The sequence below is a fragment of the Phoca vitulina genome, unplaced genomic scaffold (assembly GCF_004348235.1).
Source record: "Phoca vitulina isolate PV1807 unplaced genomic scaffold, GSC_HSeal_1.0 scaffold19, whole genome shotgun sequence".
Classification (NCBI taxonomy): domain Eukaryota; kingdom Metazoa; phylum Chordata; class Mammalia; order Carnivora; family Phocidae; genus Phoca; species Phoca vitulina.
This window is the reverse complement of record NW_022589722.1, coordinates 33,083,922-33,103,493: the sequence shown is the minus strand read 5'-3', so window position 1 is coordinate 33,103,493 and position 19,572 is coordinate 33,083,922. Positions and strand designations below refer to the sequence as shown.

At 65.1% G+C, this 19,572-nt stretch overlaps 1 protein-coding gene across 5 annotated transcripts in view; it reads right to left on the bottom strand.

The window, feature by feature from the left end:
• Nucleotides 1–19,572, bottom strand: part of TAFA5 (TAFA chemokine like family member 5) — a 193,727-nt gene that overhangs the window by 67,180 nt on the left and 106,975 nt on the right. For 3 of the 5 annotated variants that reach the window (XM_032416137.1, XM_032416141.1, XM_032416138.1), the window contains exon 2: nucleotides 6,405–6,554. In XM_032416137.1, coding sequence (XP_032272028.1) covers nucleotides 6,405–6,554 — 150 coding nt within the window. Of the gene's footprint in view, nucleotides 1–1,367; nucleotides 2,842–6,404; nucleotides 6,555–19,572 lie in introns of those variants that run through there. The other 2 variants (XM_032416140.1, XM_032416139.1) reach the window with 2 other exon arrangements.

Genomic DNA, 19,572 nt, shown 5'->3' with positions numbered 1-19,572 from the left:
TCACATCCTGGGGTCACAGGGTGGGGTCATAGCCTGAGGTCACAGCCTGGGTCACACCCCGGGGTCACAGTGTGGGGTCACAGCCTGACATCATAGCCTGGGGTCATAGCCCAGGGTCACAGCCTAGGGTCACAGTGTGGGGTCATAGCGTGGGTCACAGTTGGCTGGGTGTGTTCACACCACTTTGCTCAGCTGCCCCCAGCGCACTCTCTCCCCTCCCATCAGGGCCTGGAAAAGCCTGGAACCTCCCCCCCGCCCCAGCCAGGCTGCCATCTGGTGACACACAGCCTCTGGTGTGAGTGCGGCACCTTCTCTCTCCGTCACCCAGGCCCCGGTGTTCCTGGGGCTCTGCAGTGGGGGATCCCAGCAGAGTCTGGGATAGGAGAAGAGCCCCCCGCGGCAACAGGCTGATCTTCTGATCTCTTTCCATAAACACCAGTGGCCACACGGCCAGCCGCTGTGTGGTCGTCCAGGTAAAGGCAGTAGATTCTGGAAAATGACTGGTTCTCTCCCTTCCAGTAACACTGGACTCACGAAGCAACGGGCCGGCAGTAAGAGGCCAGTACCCCTGTGGGCGCAGCCAGTGGGGGCCAGGGCCCCAGTTCATTCCTGATCCTGGACCCCACCTGTGCGCCCGGCAGGCTGGGGCCGGCAGCAGCCACACGCACCCCCTCTCCCCGGCAGGGCTGCCGCAGGGGCCCGAGGTGCTTACCATCCCTGGGCTGGGCCTTTCTGCACACAGCCCCCACCTTCCTCCCGAAAGAAGGACAGAAGATGGGGGGACCTGCCAAGCGCCCACCTGTCTACACCCTGCCTCCCTTCCCAGATCAGACCCCTGCTGGCCCCCCAGCCTCCCACCTGATGGAGAAACAAGGTACCAGCCCCACTTCCCAGGTCCAGACCTCGGCCCGGCCCTCCCTGCTCCATGCAGTCTTCATAATGGGGAGCTGCCCTCCTCCTCTGGGCCCCACAACCTACATCCTGGGCACCACCAGCCAGCTCCAGTTCCCCCTCATCCTGGGAACACCCCATGCCCTCCACCAGCATCCAAATGGCCTCAGGGTGCTTCCCCTTGGCTTTTTTTCCTGAGCCCCCAGGCCTCCCCCCCCACTCAGCCAAAGGGCTCCCTAAGTGCAGGCTCGAGCTGCTCCAAGTGGGCCTGGACACCCCCACCGCCTGCATCCGGAGAGGCTGGTGCTGAATGGAGGCGCATCCAGCGTAATCCAGGGTCTGCTGAATCTAACAAAAACAGACGTCTACTTGAGTGCCTTCTGAAGGCTTGTTTTCCAGTGATTTATTTTCACCGTGTCTCACAAACGTCAGCCCTTCTCCACCAAGAGCCTGAGAAACGGCGGTCTACGCTAGCCTCTCCTGGCCGACCGTCTCCAGCCACAGGACGGCCCCCGTCCTACCCCTCTGTCCTCGCCACCAAGGTGGATGGGGCAGCGCTGGCCCCGAGCCTCCCGCCGGCCCCGCCAATCCACCTTCGTCCTGGGAGGCTGAGAGCACCCCCGCACCGTGACTCACACACCCTACAACTCACCCACTTGGAGTGCATCACCCGTAGTCCTTCGTGTGTGTTCGGGGCTGTGCCCCCACCGGCATTTGAGAGCACGCTCACCACCTGGAAACAGCCCAGTGCTTGCTGCCTATCGCTCCCCGTCTCGCCCGCCCGCCAGTGTCCCCGCAACCACTCATCTGCTTTCGTGCTCTACAGATTTGCCTGTTCCGGACACTCGTGTCAACGGACTCACACCATGTCTGTCCTTTCGTGTCTGGCAGCTTTGATTCAGGGTCCCTCCACGTTGTAGCGTGGGTCGCTCGTTTTTACGGTTCAATCGTGTTCTGTTACACGGACACGGTGCTTGGTCACTCATCCATTGACGGACACTTGGGGCGTTTCCACTCTTGGTCCAGCAGGTTTACGGGGCTGAGAACATCCGTGTGCAAGGGTTTGTGTGGACACACATTTTCCCTGCTCTTCAGTGAGCACCTGGGGTTCCACGAGGGATGGAACGGCCCGGCCATGTTATGTGCAAATCCTCTCTTCCCTCTCGTGGGCTGTCTTTCCACCTTCCTGATGGTGTCCTCCGAAGCACGTCCCAAGTGCCGGGAGCACGTGGAGAATCAGGACCCTCATGCGCCGCGGGTGGGAAAGCAGAATTGTGCAGCTGCTTTGGGAACCGGTCCGGCTCCATGTCACGCTGTCATGTGGCCGGGCCATTCCATCCCTCATGGAACCCTTATCCATTCTTCTCTCTCTTGTTGCTCGTGCTTTTAGTGTCAGATCTAAGAATCCTTCGCCAAACGCAGGTCGTGAAGATTCACCCTGTTTTCTTCTACGACTTCTATAGTTTCCGTCTCTGATTTATATCCCGTCAGCTTCCGTCCACGGCGGGAGAAGGGGTCCAGCCCTGCTGCAGTGCACATGGCTTCCAGTGGTCCCAGCAGCTCTGCCAACCGTCAGCTGACGGAATTCGTCTGGGTTTATCTCTGGACCTTCACCTCCCCCCGACGGAGGACCCCATGCTCTGCAGCACCCATCTGCACACAAACCCCCCAACGTCTGCCCTGCTCTGCGTGTCATCGGCAGGGCACCCAGGCTGTGCCTGGGACACGGGTCTCCCCCACTGCTGGCAAGAATGTACGGGGGATGCTGGTTCCCTAAGTCGGGTAAAGCAGGTAGGGTTTTAGAAAAGGCGTCTACGCGTCGTACCTCATGTGCAGAGTCGACGACGTCCCGTTTGTGGATGAAGATGGGGGCTCAGCCCGCCAGCGCATGGGGGACTGCAGACGAGACCCTCCACTCCGTCCCCGGGACTCCCGGCACCCCAGGCTCCCCTGGAAAGGAGGGGCACATTACAAGTTCTGAACTTCCCGTGAGGGCACATGACGTGCTGTATTCCCCACTCAGGAATAAAGGGCAAGGTCACCCCTGGAAGACAGGTGGGCTTCTCGGCCAGGGGGGCCCGGCAAGGATGTCGGAGAGCCTGGCTGGCCGGGCACTGACGGGACCGGTCACTTCCTCGGAGTCTCTCCAGGCAGAGTGCCAACCCCGGTCACCCTCCCGCTCCTCGGCCCTCACCACAGGCCTGCGTGGAGCTCAGACACGGCCCCCCACCCCAGGCTCCCAGGGACACCTCTCCTCTCCCCCCATGGCTGGGGGCCGGGCACCACCTCCTTTCTTTGCTTTGATTCCTTTCAAGAGTTTCATGAGAAGCCAGCCGATGGAAGTAAGAGCCTCCCCGTACAAAGACAGAGGCTGCTTCCCTGAGAAGGACCACAGGGTCGGTGGCTTCCTGCTGCGTGCCGGCCAGGGCTGCGGTGTGGGGCCAGCGCCTCGGTCCTCGCGACAGCCCTGCGGAGGCCCCGGGCCTGCACGTTCCTGCCCACAGGGCGAGGGGAGCTCGGGGCTGCACGGAGCCGCCGCTGCGGGTGGAGGCAGCTTGGCCCGGCGCGCCCGGACAGCACTGACTGCGGTGTTCACGACAGGGACAGCCCCGGAGGCAAGCTGGAGGGCCCGTGTTTGTGTTGAGGACGCACAGCCTTGCAGAGAGGACTGCGGTTTCTTTCAGAGCCTCCTGTCCCACACAGGTCTAGCGGGTCACAGCACTGCCAAATACAGGCTGGGGAGACGTCCACCCAGAAACACCCGGGGTTCAAAGACACAGCCAGGAGTTGTCCCCTCCTTTCAGGAAAGAACGCTTCCCCAGCGAGCTCCTCTTCATCCCTCAATACCCTGCTCAAATGCTCCCTTGCAGATGTAGCTTCACCAGTGCCCTGGACAGGAAGAGACAGCTGTGCTCTGGGGTCCCACAGTCCCTGCCCCACAATCTGGGCCCCAACCCCGCAGCAGAGTCAATCCCCCCGGAGCACACACTGTATCTGAATGAATGAATGAATGAGGGAATGAATGAATTAGCAGCAAGTCAATTACTAAGTGAACAAACAGGTGCGCAGACACAGGTGTGTCCCACTCGTCCAAGCTTCCCTGTTGAGCGAACAATAGGGTCAGCCTAAACCGTCCCAGTTCAAACCCGGCTCACATGGATTCCAACCAACCCAATAAGGCTCAAGTCTTCTCTTTCGCGGCCACCACCACACGTGAGGAAACTTATTATGCACACAGAGCAGGAAAATAGAAAAGTAAAAATTAAATTAGGCGGCAGCCGGGAAAATGCCCACCATGCAGAACACGAGCCAACTAATTTGTCTGGCGTCCCCTGGAAGCAGCCAGGTTTTAATTTGGGTCCCTGGGACCCCGCTCCTGAGGTGCGGGAAAGCTCGCGGGAGAGAGGCAAGAATGTGGCTTCAGATGAGCAGACCCAGATTCAATTAGTTTTCAGTTCTGACCCCAACTCTCCCCGCAGGCTCGCAGGGCTGAGAGAGGCAGGGACGCGGCTGTGAGCGTCCGCCTGGGTCCTGCGCCCCTCGCCCGGCCCGGGGCAGAATCAGTCGGCCTCAGCAGGGAGGTGTGCTCGCGGCCTGTTCCAGTTTGGGGAGCCGGACGGGGCGGGACGCGCGGGGAGGAATGCAGCTCGCTGGGAGCCAGGAAGGCCGGCCCGAGCTCCCCTGGAATCAGGCTCGGCAGCACGGAGGCCCCGAATCCACAGCCAGCAGCCACACCCCTGCGGGCTCAGTCACACGCCTCCTCCTCCCGGATGCCCACAGAGAGACGTTTCTAATAAGGACAGACGACCGTTCTTAAAACAAAGCCGGTCTCCATGACGAGCGCCAGATCCTCGAGACACTCCCGCCCGCCTCTGGACCCCCGCTTCCCCACAGAGCCCTTCAGGGCATGGGGGCCAGAAGGCAGCCGACGCAGGGCCTGGGGGAGCGGTCAGCCGGGAGCCTGCGGGGCCTCCAGGGTACTCTGGGTACCGCAGGACCCCCTCGGCCAGGCGGAGCCGCCAGCTCAGCCCCAAAGGTGCCCCGGGCATCTGGACGGGGCGTGGCTGCGCCGGGCCTGCTCCTCCCTCCCCTGCCCTGCCAGAGGCCCAGAGGGGCCGGAGCTCCAGAGCAGACTCACTGCCCCTCCACGATCCCAGAGAGTCCTAGGACAGGCTCATTGGTGATGCTGGGGCACGGGGACCCCAAGCCGATCAGCCAATCAGTCTCCAGCCCCCAAGGTGACCTTGTGGCTCTACTCTTCGCTTCCCTGGGGGCCTTTCTGACTTTGGGGGCCACCCTGGGGCCCGCCTGGCCTGTTAGAAACCTGCCCCCGGTGACGCTAGGGTCTTCACTCCGAAAGCGGCCCCACCACCAGAGCAAGTGAATTTCCAAGCTCACGTGCTCTGAGCCCTGAAGGTGTCCCAGCCCCTGCTCGGCACCTGCTGTCATTCCTCAGATGACCTTCCCAAGGGCTGCATGTGTCTCAGGGTCATAGGTCAGCAGGAAGTGGGCTCCCAAGCAAAGGCAGCTGAACCGGGGAGGCGCCCAGAGCCCCATGCAGAGGCTGCTGGGGCGCGAAGGGCACGCTGACCGCTGGGACCCGGCCGTCTTGCCAGGCTGTGACCACACCTCCTGCAGGCCCCGAGGAACCAAGGCCTCAGCTCAGCCGTGCATGGGGCCCCCCACCCCAGGGAGCCCACAGCTGCCATCAGGCTGGCCATGGGAGCCCCGCAAGGCCGCCTGCTCTGGTCACAGGGCTCTGGGCAGGGCCCCGCCTGCCTCCGGCGCTCCCAGCCCGTGGGGAGGCCCTGCTGTGCACCGAGGGAGGCCCGGTCTCATGCTGGACGGCCCACAGCAGCCTCCTCGACCAGTGCACGCGCCCCAGTGCGTTGAGGGCTTCCCTGTACTTTTCCAAGAACGTCTGTGATTCTGTTTCAAAGACAATCCCCAAAGGTACCGCCTCACACGAGGCGCCTTTCTGAGCTCCTTCCGCAAGGACGTTAGCACGGCGCATCTCGGCAGTCAGACAGCCTGACCTCGGTGGCCGTGGGGACGCCGTCACCACCTCCCTCCCGCCCGAGGGGGATGGGGCCGGCCCGCGGGTGCCTGTCGCCTGCCAGACCCGAAGCAGGAGCCCACCTCCTGCACGCAGCCTCAGCGAGAAGCCACAGGGGACGGACGTCACCGCGTCCCGAGCCACAGCACATCCGGCGGACGGCATGGCCCGGGATCCGCTCCCTCTGCCCACGGCGGCACCAAGGGGCCAGGAAGTCCCGCAGGCCGCCCGGGACCCCGGCTCCCCGCCACCCACAGCCCTGCGGACACCACGCTGCAGACAAGCCAACGCTGCCCGGGGAGCAGTCACCCCATGGGGACTGTCCAGCCCCAGGCCTGACCCGGAGAACAGGAGGCCTCTGCAGACGTCCCGGGCTGGGGGAGGGCTGGGGTGGGCTGTGTCGGGCGGCACCTCGCCGCCCCTGCCTTCGACGGGGTCCCTAGCCGTGGGCTCTTACCGTCCACGCAGGCGGGCCGGGCTCTCGTGGTGCCCGCGATCTGCCCCTTCCTGCAGGCGCAGCGAGCCGTCTGCCGGGCGATCGTCCTCCGAGGCTGGCTGCTGTCCCGGTCCAGGGTGACAATCTCACACGTGCCGGCAGCCAGCTGACCTGCAAGAGAGGCACAGGCATGCGCTGAGTGTGTGAGGCTGGGGGACGAGCCGCCCAGCCCCCCGGCCTCGGAGGCGCCCTGCTGGCCGCGGGGAGGCAGGCCGCCGCCCCAGAGCGCCCGTCTCGGACACCTTCAAGGACGTCGTCGGAAACGCGCCCAGGGAGCGGGCGCCGGGTCGGGCCCGCGGCCTCCACTGCACACGGCCCCACGGTGGCGTGCGAGGCCCCGCTGGGACGGGCAGGAAATTAAATGTGGCCCCATCTGCCACGCCCGGAAATGAAAGGCCGTGTCACGCTGCCGGGCGTCTGATGGAAGGAACCAGACTGTGCGCAGTACGGTGATCCGAACCCACACTTGGCTCCGGGGTCTCTGAGCCCACCTGGCCCGAGGGCGGTGGACGCAGCGAGGACCCTCCCCCGGGTCTGTTAACGGCGGTGAGGGAGAAACTCCCTGTCGGCACAGGGCTGGCTGAGAGCAGCAGGGACGCGGCTGTCACCCTCCACGCCGGGCCGTCCGTGGCTGCCCCTCCCCCACACAGGCTGGTGCGCACACACACGCACACTTAGCACGTGAGATGCACACACAGGCTACCGGATGTGCCCCTCTCTCCTGCTTTCCCGTGTGGACACGGCTCCAGCTCCCCAGAGTTCGTGGGCACAGGACTGGGGACCAAGGCGCTGTGGCCTTGGTCTGTCTCTGGGCCAGCGCAGCACGCAGAGAAGGGACACGCTGACTTTGCAAGGGACAAGTCAACCAGTGAAGTGGCCTCCCCCTCCCCTCCCGTCTCCTAAATCACAGCGGGGGCGCCTGTCTGGCCGAGGGCCCACGCGGCCCGCATCCCAGCAGACGCAGAACCCCGCCTTCCGTAGGACGTCCCCCTGCCTGGAATACCGGCGTGGTCTCCGCTAAGTGCCGAAAGCTGACTCGGACGATAAAGATGCTGTCAGCTCTGGACGGAGGACGGACCAGACGAAATCCGGCCACCTCGCCCCGTGGGAGACGGGAGGTCGTCCCTCACTCCGCCGAGCGGCACCGGTCCATCCTCGGGCCGGGACACCGGCTGCCCCCTGGCCACGCAGCCACGGCCTCTCCCTGCCTGCCCACTCCGGAGAACCACCGGAGGTCCCACTCACTCACGGCCTCGCGCGTCCATTCCCTCGACAGGTAGTAAGCACCTACTGCATGCTGTCTGTGATGTTGGACCCTGGGACCCAGATGCGAGCGAAGCAGATGGCACGGTGCCCCGAGGGGCTCCCCCCAACTGAGAGCACAACCTCATATAGATGCCCGGATGCAGGGGTCCCAGCCTGCCTGTCCGTCACGTGGGGGCCAGCAGGGAGACGGGACAGTGCGGGGGGGGGTGGGCTGCCCCTCAGAACAAGGGAATAACGAGGAAATGACGCCCAGCCACAGGGCCCAAGGGGCAGGTGGGGAGAGGGGCCACTCCCTCCTTGCTGAGGGCGAACAGGCAGCACCCTGGGGCTCCCGGGTGGCATTTCTCAGTCCTGGTGTCCTTCCTCATCCACACTACTGCGGTCACTGCAGGGCCCTCCCCCAGGCAGGCCCCCGGGTCCTCCGGGCAGCTCACTGCACAAGACCACCCTGCTTTTCTCTCACCTGTGTCACCTGGAGGTCTCCAGCTCAGCCAGGAGCTGCGTCCAAAGCAGGGGTCACCCAAGTCGGCAGGACGAAGCACGAGGACTAGCCACCCACTCCGGCCAGCTAGGAGCTGCCCAGGCCACCCTCGACCCCTGGGGGTGCTGCGTCTGGGTGAGAGCCAAGAGTCACGGGGGCATCGGCGGTGGGCACCAGGCACGCCCAGCCCTGGGCTCCGCATGGGCTGTGTGCAGTGACCAGAGCCTGCCGCGGATCACAGGGCGTTTGCTGGGGGCACGGCACAGGAGCCCAGTGGGGGTCTCCTGGGCACCCCCTCCCCAGATGCTGGGACCCCTCCCCGTGCGGAGCAAAACCCGACCACGGGCCGTGCCCCAGCGCCACCTCCCTGTAAGACTTCGGCTGCACGCTTGGACTTCCGTCAGCTGATTACATGAAAAATTACATACTGCACAGAGAATGAAGTAAAAATAAACGGGTAAGTAGACAAACAAATGCAACAAAAGGAAAAATGTTGGGATGGACAGAACAGTCCTCTGTGACAACAGTGGATAAAGCCTTGAAGATGTGACCACGGGGAACCACGCACCTGAGCTGGTCCGTAGGCCACGGTAAAGACGCTGGGACTCACAGGCCGTCCGACGCTGTGATTTGCAGCTGGGAGGCCTCTGTCCCAGCCGCTCTTTTAAGCTCTGCCGGTGGACATGGGGCTGTTCCTCACTGCCGCCCAGCCTGACTCCAGACCCCTCCGGCTACGTCAGTGGGCAGCAGAGGCCCGTCTCCTACTTTCCTGGACACCGTGAACCCCGGTTGCTAATTAAGCAGCCAACCAGCCACGCGACTCCCCACTGAAGGCCAGTGTTTCAGCACCAGCCCCCGAGCCGTGAGAGATGCCTGCCTGGGCACACCGAGGCTCCTGAGCCTAGATCCCCACGTATGGGGATGGCTGGGCGGGGCCCCAGCACAGGGACTGGCAGGCTCTGCACGACCTAGAGCACCCCTCACCCAGGCAGGGTGTAACCAGGAGCCGTCAGCCTGGCACCATCACCCCCAGGGGCCGCAATGCTGGGCTGCACCCTACGGAGCAGGGGTGCTGGGGTTCGGAATGACAAGGCCGCCAAGGGCCCCCCACATGCTCTGCATGTGCATCCACACTGAGATGAGACCCAGAGCAGGTGCCTGGGAGGGCAGGTCAGCGTCCTGGGGTGGCCGTGGGAGGAACCACAGACACTGCGTTCTCCTACTTGGGAGCATCCCCCACTGTGGCGCTTACTGAGCTGAACGGCTCGGGTTGCTAAGGGAGCCTTGTCTGTGCGGGTGTGCGGGGGGCTCTGCAGGGCCAGGCTGTGGACAGACACGCTCACGCCCGCGGCCCGCCTCAGGGCCCTGCTGGTGGCCGAGCCAGCCCCGGCTGTCCCCTGGAGCCCGGGACAGCAACGGTCAGGGACGAATCAACAGGCCTGGGGATGGGTCTGGGAGCTACCGGCCAGGACATCAGAGCCCTGCAAGCTGAGCACCCTCACTCCCCTCTCCCTGAAGACTTCACAGAAACTGCTCCCGAGGTTTCATCACCCTCCCGGGGCCATGATTTGGGGCCCCGGGACTCAGCGGAGGGACGGCGCAGGACACACCTGTGGATCAGGACTCGCAGGTGTGTGCTCGGCCCTGGGGGCCTCCTCGGTGTCCAGGGCCCCGGGCCGGTGTGGACGGGAGCCCCCACCCCTGGAGCTGGGGTCCACATGAGCACGTCCCGGCCTGTCAACGCTCACGTGCGCCCCGAGGCAGCCCAGGCTGGGGGCAGGACACCGGCCCCCCAAGAGTTCCAGCACGGTCCCCAAGGGAGGCCCGCCACCGCCCAGACCCGAGCGCAGTCCCTGGAAGGACCATGAGACTTAAAAACAAGCTGTGCCAAACTCTTTCTCAGGCTCACCGCGCCATTCTACATAAAATCGTTTCAATTGAGATTTATGGTCCAAGGCCTTGCAACCCGCTGGTCCAGGGACTGGAGCCCCTTCCTTCTGTGGGAGTCCAGAATCCCAGGCCCCAAGATCCAGCCTGACCTGGTCCCATTGCTCCTGCAGGGCGTCTGCCAGGGGTGGCCGCTCCAATGACAGTGACCGACCACGGGGAGCCCCAGGGGGACCAAAGCTCTCCATTGGCCGGGGGGAGACAGGGGCCCTCGCTCCTCAGGACGGGCTTGCTGGCCTGCAGAGGGCTTCAGACGCTGTCCTTAAGCTGTCCCCAGCCCTTGGAGGGCCACCAGCCAGGGACTGGAGCCGGAGACTCGGGTCAGGAGCAGAGCGGCCAGCACCCAATCCCACCTCCTGGCACTCCGTGGTGCTGCCTCGCCCCACGCTGGTGTCCTGAACGTCACAGACACAGGGGATGCAGCCACCACACCCTGAGCTCGACGCTGACACTCCCGGAGTCGGCCCTGGGCTGGCCCCCACTGGGCTGGATCCCGGCCACAGGGCGAAGCCTCCCTCGGGACAGGCCACAGACAGACAGAAACACAAGGACCAGTGGGGACAGGAAAGACTCTGCAGCCCCGGGGACCCGGCAGTGACAGGAACACGGCAGCCCAGGCGGAACCTGCGCGGGGCAACATGGGGCTCAAGGCCAAGACCCGAAGATGCTAGGCGCCCCCGATCTGTGAGTCGACCTCCAGGGTCTGTGTCAAGTAAGGGCGCGCAGACGCCAACGAGCGGCACGTCACGGCGGGTCACGGCGGGTCACGGGGACAAACCAGCGAGCGTGGAGCGCCCAGCCCCTCAGGGTCGTGCTCGCTGGCACTGCCCACCAGGGTGCGAGTTTCAACACGGGACACGGGTGCCCACGAACCATGTTCCCAGGATGCTGACAGGTCTGCAGCTGCCACCGCAGCGGGGCGCCACATACCCAGGCACCCAGGTCAGGCGTCCCTGGGGCTCACGTCCCCAAATCCGCGAATCTGTGCTTGGCTCCAAGTGCGAGTCAACGAGAAAACATCAGCAAAACCACGAGGAGGTGTGATTAAAGAAACCCCTGGTGGTGGAGGGTAGCACGCCCCCCGGCGCCCGACGGCGGACCGTGCACACGGCCTGGGGGGCAGGTGGGGCCGAGCTCGCCCTCCACCCACACTTCAGGGGTGCAGAGGCTTCGTCACACGTCACAGCGGCACTAGATAAAGGCAGTGCTCAGGAAGGGCGAGTCCGCGCTGCGGTAAAGGAGGTGGAGGGGCTCTGCTGTCCTAACTCTGACTCACAGCCGCTGTCGGGATCGCTAATGTCGCTGTTTTCATCAAGACGAGACCCGCAGCAGGACGGCCTGAGGCCAGGGGACAGGGCTTCAAGGCGGCAGCGGGAGGGGAGGCCTGGCAGGAGCTGCTCCGTGTCCGGGGTCTGGGAGACACGCAGGTGCACGCACACCCCGCACACGTCCGCGGGCCCCGCCTCGCCCAGCACGGCCCCTTGGAGCCCCTGCCTCCATCACCTGGGAAGGCCGTCGAGGTAGGTGGAAGAGAGAAGGTGCGGGACGGGGGCCGCCCAAATGTGCTGGGAAGTCTGCAAACGGATCCTCAGGACAACGACCTTTCCTCCCCTCCCCCAGCAGCCCACGACACGCACCTCTCGCCCAACATGGACACAAGGACCCCCAAGTGGACAACTGGCTTGACTCACAACACGGGCGGGCTGGCCACGCAGATGCCACGGCGTCCTCTCCTGCCTCCCATGGAGGACCGTGTGGATGGCCGCTCGACCACGGCTGCAGCCTGAGCCCACGCTGGTGCTGTCCCCAAACCGCAGACTCTGGCGGGCGCGCCGGGGGTGCGGCCCCACCGGGCAGGACACAGCAGAGGACAGAGCCCTGGGCGTCCCTGCTCCACACCTGCCTCTCCCATTACAGAAGAGACACGCTCCCGATTCACGCCGTGAAGGACCTAGAAGGACCCGCACAGAGCAAGCGACATGTGGTTTTATCCCGATCACAGAGACAGTCGGTGAGAGGATTAAAATATACAGAAAAACTACACAATCCGACGGAGCATTACAGCCTCAGGATCTGAGCTACAAGAGGCCCTTGGACCCGGGGGTGTCCCCACATGAGACCCACCTGCGCGGGGGGCACATGCTCCCGCCTCCCGCAGCATGGGAAGGTCCGCGGTGGGTCACCTGCCCACATCCCTCCGCCGCTTCCCTCAGGGGGACCGGTCACCGGCTGGCCTCACGGGAGGATGGGGAGGGCAGTACAGGGGACGTCACGTGACCTCCGCCACGGTGCGCGTGGTAACCGTCCTCTTCCAGTACTCGTCCTTGCTGTCCGTCGCCTACCGCGCCTGGCCCACGACTTCACGTGGGGCCGGGTCCTCCCCGCGGCTTCAGGCACCCACTGGGGTCCTGGGGCGTGTCCCCCGCAGGGAAGAGGGCTCTTGCACACTGAGATCCCCGGCCTCAGATTCTCTATCGCAGGTCGACCCGGTGGAGCCAGTTAAGTGCATGAGGCGGACAACCAAGCACAGCCCCTCGGCTCAGGGATGGCCTGCGCCATGTGCAGGAGGGGAGACCAAGAGAGTGAGGGAAATCGGGATTTACAGAAGCGCCTCCTCCAGCCAACCAGTGCCGAGTGGCAGACGGCGTGTGGTACCCCTGACCCGGGCCGAGGCCAGCGCGTGCGGACGGCGTGCAGTGCCCCCGACCCGGGCCGAGGCCAGCGCGTGCGGACGGCGTGGCTGGCCCCCATGGTTCATGTGCACAAATGACAAAACGTCCCCACAGGAACCAGGGGCTCCGGGGACCCAGAGCAGGCCCAGCCGGCCCACAGGCCCCTCAGCGCCTGCGCGGCCCCTGGGAGCACTGTGAGAGCAGGTGTGGGCCACAGACCACACGGCGTGAGCTCAAGGCCGAGACGCAGACTCCCGTGCACGCCCACTGCAGTGTAGACGCACACGTGTAACAGATGTTCACACGCGTGTGTACACAGGGCTCGCCCCCAGTGGACGTCAGTGCTCCCTCCCACGCAGCAGCTGGGAAGCAAGTCCGTTCCCGCTGCCCACAGAGCCACTGGCCACCCCACCCGCCGGCCAGCCCGAGAGGCTCCCGTGACCACCGTCAGCTGTGCGCCGCCGTCCTCCGAGAGGACCGCTCCCCCGTCTCTGCAAAGGGGTGGGGGGTGCGGCCCTCCGGCAGGGAAGCCTCCACCACGGCCCGTGCTCTGGAGATGCCCCCTGAATCGGCCCAGAGGGGAGTCAGAGGGCCCTCAACCCCGCCTGGCCCTTGGGTCCCCACCGCTGAACTCCCAGCTGGTCCCGGAGGGGAAGCAGGAATGTGCGTGACCGCGGAGGGCCAGGTTCCAGGTGGTTCCCAGGACCTGGGGGCGGCCTGGCGCGCGTGCTGGCCCCTTCCTGGTTCTAGCACAGTGCCCGACGGTCCACAGCGATCCTTCCCTGGCTTTACCTTACAGGCAAGCTCAAGGGCAGGGGCCTGAGCTTGGGATAAAGGCGGCAGGACGCATCTGCGTGGGTGGGTGGTCCTGAAGCTGCTCACAACTGGACAGCTGCTTCCTTCCCCCATCCCGAAGGGAGCCCTCGGCTCACCCTACTCTGCAATACAGCCCCGAGTCCCCTGGCCGTCCCCACTAACACAGCTCCGAAATACAACTACGGCTTTTTCCAGCAAAGTCAACCATCTCACGAAAACCTCCCACACCGGGCCGACCTTGTCCCAGCCTGCTCCTGTCCCGCTGCCCTTTCTCTCCCACGGCCATCCTCCCACCCGAGCCACGTCCCCTGCCCCAGCCCAGAAGCCGGGTGGGCTGCGCCAAGAGGGGCAGAGGGCGGCCCCACCCACGGCGGGGCACACCCTTCCAGAAACTTCTGCCAGGTTACCGCCAATACAAAGAGCCCCCAGCCCGCTGCCTGGCCTGTCCCTCAGCCACCTGTGAGCTTGGAAACATGAGAGGTTCCATCCCCGGGAGCAGGTGGGCTGTGCCAGGAGGGAAGGACGAGCCCCCTCCCTGCACACCAGCTCCGAGCGGAGCCTCAGCTGGAAGGCGCCAGTGCCGGCAGGCCCTTCCAGGTGCTGCTCAGGCCAGGCTCTCTGCGCGCTGGGCTCTGGAATCTGGGGAGGAGCAGGTGCAGGGGCCATCATAAAGAGCGGGGGAATAATAGCCGTGATTACCGCCACGAGGCAGGTTTTCAGGGCCTCCAGAGCCGAGATCAAAGCCTCTGTAGGTAAGTTCCCTCAGCTGGCTCCACAGTGAGCCTTAAATCCCGATCCCCGCCACGCCGCCCCGGCCCGAGCCCCTCCCTGCTCGGGAGTCCCCGGCCTGGGGCTCACGGGGCCGCACCGAGACTGGCGGGCAGTCCTGCACCTGCCGACACGGGTCGGGGACAGCCAGGCCAGGCCACGGTGTCGGAGCGAGCAGAAACCACCTTGTGGGGTCGGGGGCCTGCCCGTTGTCACTGGAAGCCGTTGATCCTGCCGGGGACTGGGTGGTGCCCAGAGGCGGTCGCTGGTCCAGGAGACACGGGATTTCGGAGCCAGCTGCCACCTGGGCTGGGCTGGCGGCCTCAAGAGGGAAATGCGGGAACCTGCCAGGGGCCCTGATGCACCCTTCACAGCCAACACCTGGGAAGACAGCTACCTGCTACGGAGAAGCAGCTGTTTCTAGAAGGTTCATGACCCCCAACCTAAGGAGGGGAGGGTCCTGGAAAGGGACAACGCGGGCGGAGTGGTGTGGGTCTGGGCTCTATGCTGGAGAAGGCTGGGAAGGGGGAGCCACCTCCCCGTACGACCTCGGGGCCCTCCCGCTGCCCAGCATCGCCTGCCTCCCCTGGTTGCTCCCTCACTTGCTTCACCTGCCGGAAAGCACCTGCTCACCCTTCAGATCCAGACTTGCTCCTCCCCACTCCTGCCCACGGCCCCCCGTCTGAAGGACGTTCGCTGGGGGGAGCCAGGTGACCCCACCTGTCCCCTGCTCTTGCCCTCGCTGGGAGAAGGCAGAGGCAGCAGGAATGCTGAGGGCCACGCCGCGCTCCGCCCCGATGTCAGCAGGCTGGGCGCAGCTCCTCAAGCTCTGAGTCCCACAGCTCAGCCCAGGAGGCTCTGCAAATCGTGTAAAGGAGGGATGGCTGCAGGGCTCAGGATCAAACCTGGCCATGGGAGGTTCCCTCTGCCTCAGCCCGCACCCTCCGCGGTTCCCTGACCTGTCTGCTCAGCAGCACAGAGCCAGGCAGAGTCTCGCCCCTCCACCCAATGCTCTGCGCTCAGGGATGCCACAGCTTGGCGTCTGGGGTCTCTGGCGTTCACCGTGGGCCTGAAGACCAGCACCCCACCCTCCAGAGCCAACGCAGGCCTCCAGGGACCCCTCGGACTTCATCCCTGCCAGGGACATCCTCCCTGAGGCCGTGTGCTCTCCGCAGTGACGACAGGCAGTAGCCACTTAGCACGGCTGCCAACCTCACACTGGCCAGGAAGCCAGCACAGAGCTCCCAGCAGCGGGTGCCCAGGCCCCTGTGGCCGGGAGCGCTCGCCCAGCACGAGGGTCAGGGCTCCAGAGCATGAATGACTCAGGCCACAGCCGCCCACAGAGCTCGGGGGAACCCCACCTGCCCGCCCCGCGTCACAGCCCGGACAGCAGGTGGCAGCCTTGGTCTCCCCATCTGTAAAATGAGCCGGTGGGACAAGCCCACATCCTTCCCTCTCCGGACTGGGCCACCACCATGGAGACCAGACGCTGTGCGGAGGGGGCAGCAGATGGTGGAGGGAAAGCCCCCTCTGTGGCGAGCCGGTGGGTGGGGGGCGGTGGGCGAGAAGGCGGGCTGACAGCACACAGGGTAGCTGCAGACAAGCCTCATGCGGACACGGAACCCAGCCTGAGGGAGGCCCACATCCCAGACCCTGGAGCCTGTGACTCGGGGGCCTTCCCCACAGAAGGGGGGTGTCACCTGCAGGGCACGGATGTGAACAAGCTCGGGACCTCGTGTGTGGATCATCTGGTGGCCCGGGTCACCTCGGAGTCCCTGCAAGAGGGAGACACGGGGAGATCTAACCACAGAGAGAAGACCGGGTGACGACGTGGGACACAGAGGCTGGAAAGACAGATGCCCTCGGAGACGGAGCAAGGGCCACACGCTGAACAGTTCGGGGAAGACAAGGAGCAGGTTCTCCCGGGCAGCTCCGGGGTAGCACGGGCCTGCCCACGCTCGGACTGGGGTGCAGTGAGCCCCCTTGTTGGATGTGAGACCTACCCAACTGTGAGGGAACAGGTTTGCATGGTTTGAAACCACGAGGTCCACGGGGGTCTCCGACTCGGCCACGGCAAACACACCCAGGGCGTGTGGTCACCACAAGGGCACGGGCCTGACGTGCAGGGGCTGCCGGACACGGGCCACCATGGGTGAGGCTGGCTGACCCAGGGCAGAAGGGCCTCAAAGGTACAGGCCGGGGAAGGGTGGAGGGTAGGGGTGCGGGGAGGACCACGTGGGGGGTCCTGGGCTGGAGCCGGGCAGGAAGGGCTGCTGAGGGACGGGGCGCGACCCGAGTGCCTCCCAGCCTGGCACACAGCACGGAGCCGGTCCCCGCTGGTCCTCTTGCTGAGCCTGCCCCTGACACCCGGGCTGCCTGCACAGACCGGGGCGGGCCACACCCAGAGGGGGCTGAAGCTCACAGCAAACACCTGGGCTCCAGTCCCCTGAGCCTGCCGGTGGAAGATGACCTCTAAGTACACACAGCGGGGCCCGGGGCTCAGAGGATTCAGAGTCTGTGCTTCACATTAAATAGTAATTATCGGTGAAAATACCGTTTGAACACGATGCACGGTCCCAGGCCCCATGCCGAGCAGGATCCTGGCTGGTCCCTGCAACCCCCACAGCTCCCGCAAGGCAAAACGTGTGTCTGCATCTCAGAGAGGACTCAGGCTCGGGTTCCCCCAGTCACCCAGGGCTGGGGGTGTGGCCGAGAGCCTGCGTTCCCACCTGGGAGCGTCAGCCACCACCCAGGCTCCTCTGTTGTCTTTGGAGACTTCATTACAGACTCTAAACCCTGTGACATGTCAGGCACTTCAGAAAACCCTGAAGGGGTGACTTTAAGCAGAAAGGGGCTCAGCTCAGGCCAAAGGGACAGCGACCCAGGTCTCTGCTCCGGAGCCCAAACTCTCTGCTGTGTCAAGACCTCGGCCCGGAGAGGCCTCTCAGGACTCGGTAATGGAGCTGTAGGGGGCCCTGACCTAAAATAAAATGCTCAACGAGGACACAGACCGAGAGCGGCACACCGGGGCCGGCGGCAGCCCCTGCCACGGAGCCTCACATTGCCTGTCCCCCATCCCCAGCCTGGCCGGCACAAAGGCCAGGACACCAGAGGTCATCAGGGGCTCCCCAGCTGGTCCCCAGACCTCATTCAGGGCAGCTGGGCTCGCCCTGCCCTTTGGGAATGGCCGAGGCTCCCAGAGCCCCTGATTCGATCTCTGACCTGGCCCAGCAGGTACTCCCTGGGTGGGGGAGGGCCACGGAAGGGGGACTGGGCACAGACCCTCCCCAGAATGTTCCTGAAGGACAGCTCATGACTCCAGGTTGCATTCCAGAGGCTGCCCCCGCCTCTCTGACCCCACGTCTCCCACCCCAGGAACAAGCACCTGGCCGGCCTGCCCCAGCTGGCGGCCCCAGGCGCCGAATTATGTCGACAAGGGAGCATGGTTTCGGGGCTCCCTCCGGCAGGTCCTCCTTGGGCCTGGCTGCTGGTGTCGGGCAGAAACACAGAAGGAGCCCAGAGTCCAGGCCCAGCGGACGGCATTTCTGCTTCCTTCCTTCCCCAGCGCTGGATTCATCCGGCAGTGGTTCAGGGCCCGGGATCTCCGGATGGCCCCATGGCCCTGCCCCTCTGCTAATATGCAGGCATTTTACGGGACACAGTAAGGGAGGCGCAGACGCTTTTACTGTTCTCCTTGAGGCAGCGAACGTTGCCCTGAGACGTCCATTATCGAGCACCTCACCGCTGCCCAGCTGGCTCCCAGTCAATTACCCCGGTAATGTGCCTACTAATGAGGCGTCGCCCCTCCTGGCAGGTCCACGCCGCGGCCCCAGGGCCCGTCCCGAGCGGGGCTGGAATGGGCTGGCACAACATCGTAAACACTGGCTAATTACGCCGCACTTTATGACTTCGCAAAGGTCAATAAAGGCACGCCGGCGTCGCTCTCCAGAGCGGAGCGTCCGGGGGCCGGCTGGGGACTGCAGCAGAGCCCGGGCCAGCCTTCAAGCAGACGCACCAGGAAAACAGGGCAGGTCCTCAGTGACAGGCTCCCGGCGGCCCCCCTCCGCCAGAGCCTGCAGCCCTCCATGACGTCCTGTGCTGGTCAGAGCCACGGCCTGGACGAGGCACGGAGCCAGGAGGGAGGACAGCCCTCCCTCAGCTAGAAAGAGCCCAGCCCTGTTCCGTGAGCTGAGCCCCTCTTAGAGCCTCTGGGCATTGCTGTGTTAGCTCCTCCTGGCTTGGGCTCTCACCCTCCCCACCCACCTACTCCCAGGCAAGAGACCCTCCGCCCAGGTGGGTCTGGCTTCTCCTGGCCCAGCTGCCTCCGTGGCAGACAGGATGAGCTCGGGATCCCCCGGCCCCTGGATCCCAGAGGAGCCACCAGGGTCACGGTGGGGGAGTCCTGGACGAGGGGGCTCTGTGTCCACCTGTGGAGCATGGAGGTCAAGGCCATTACCCCGGGGACACTCCCAGCCCGTGACCCGTCCTCACTCCTGGTACCCAGTGTCGTTGGCAGCCGCCCCCTTGATGACCAGAAGTGCCCCTGCAGGGCGGAGAGGCCAGGCTCCCTGGGCCACGGGGTCTCCCACACAGCTGTCTGCCCTCGGCCGCAGGGGGCTGTGAGCCAGGCCCTGTCCTGGGGGCACTATGGACGGACGGTCAAGCAGCTCGTTCTCGGGGCCGGGTTGTCCTCCGCCGCTCGGGGTGTTCAGGCTGTGAAGACCACACAGGTCTGCAGAGCTTGCCGGATGCCTGCCCCCGGGGCCAGCACCTCCCCTGGCTGAGAACCCGCCAAACCCTGACACCAGCACCTGAAAACCATTTCCGGCTTCAATCTGAAATGGCTTCATTTGTCCTTCAGATCATTTCTGTGTCCTGGGGACACGGAAATGAAATGGATTCACCACAAACAGCAGCAGCAAAGCCAGGGCCTGGGGGGCCTGGGCGGGGGGCCGGAGAGGGCAGGGCAGGGTGCAGAGGGACCAGGCCCCTAGCTGGGAGGTGGTGGGAGAGGGTAGGACCTGAGCTGGGAGGTGGTGAGAGGGGGAGGGGGAGGGGCGGGGTGCAGGGACCAGGCCCCTAGCTCCGAGGGGGCGGGAGGGGGTGGGACCCAAGCTGGGAGGGGACGGGAAGGGGAGGGGCGGGGTGCAGAGGGACCAGGCCCCAGCTGGGAGGGGGT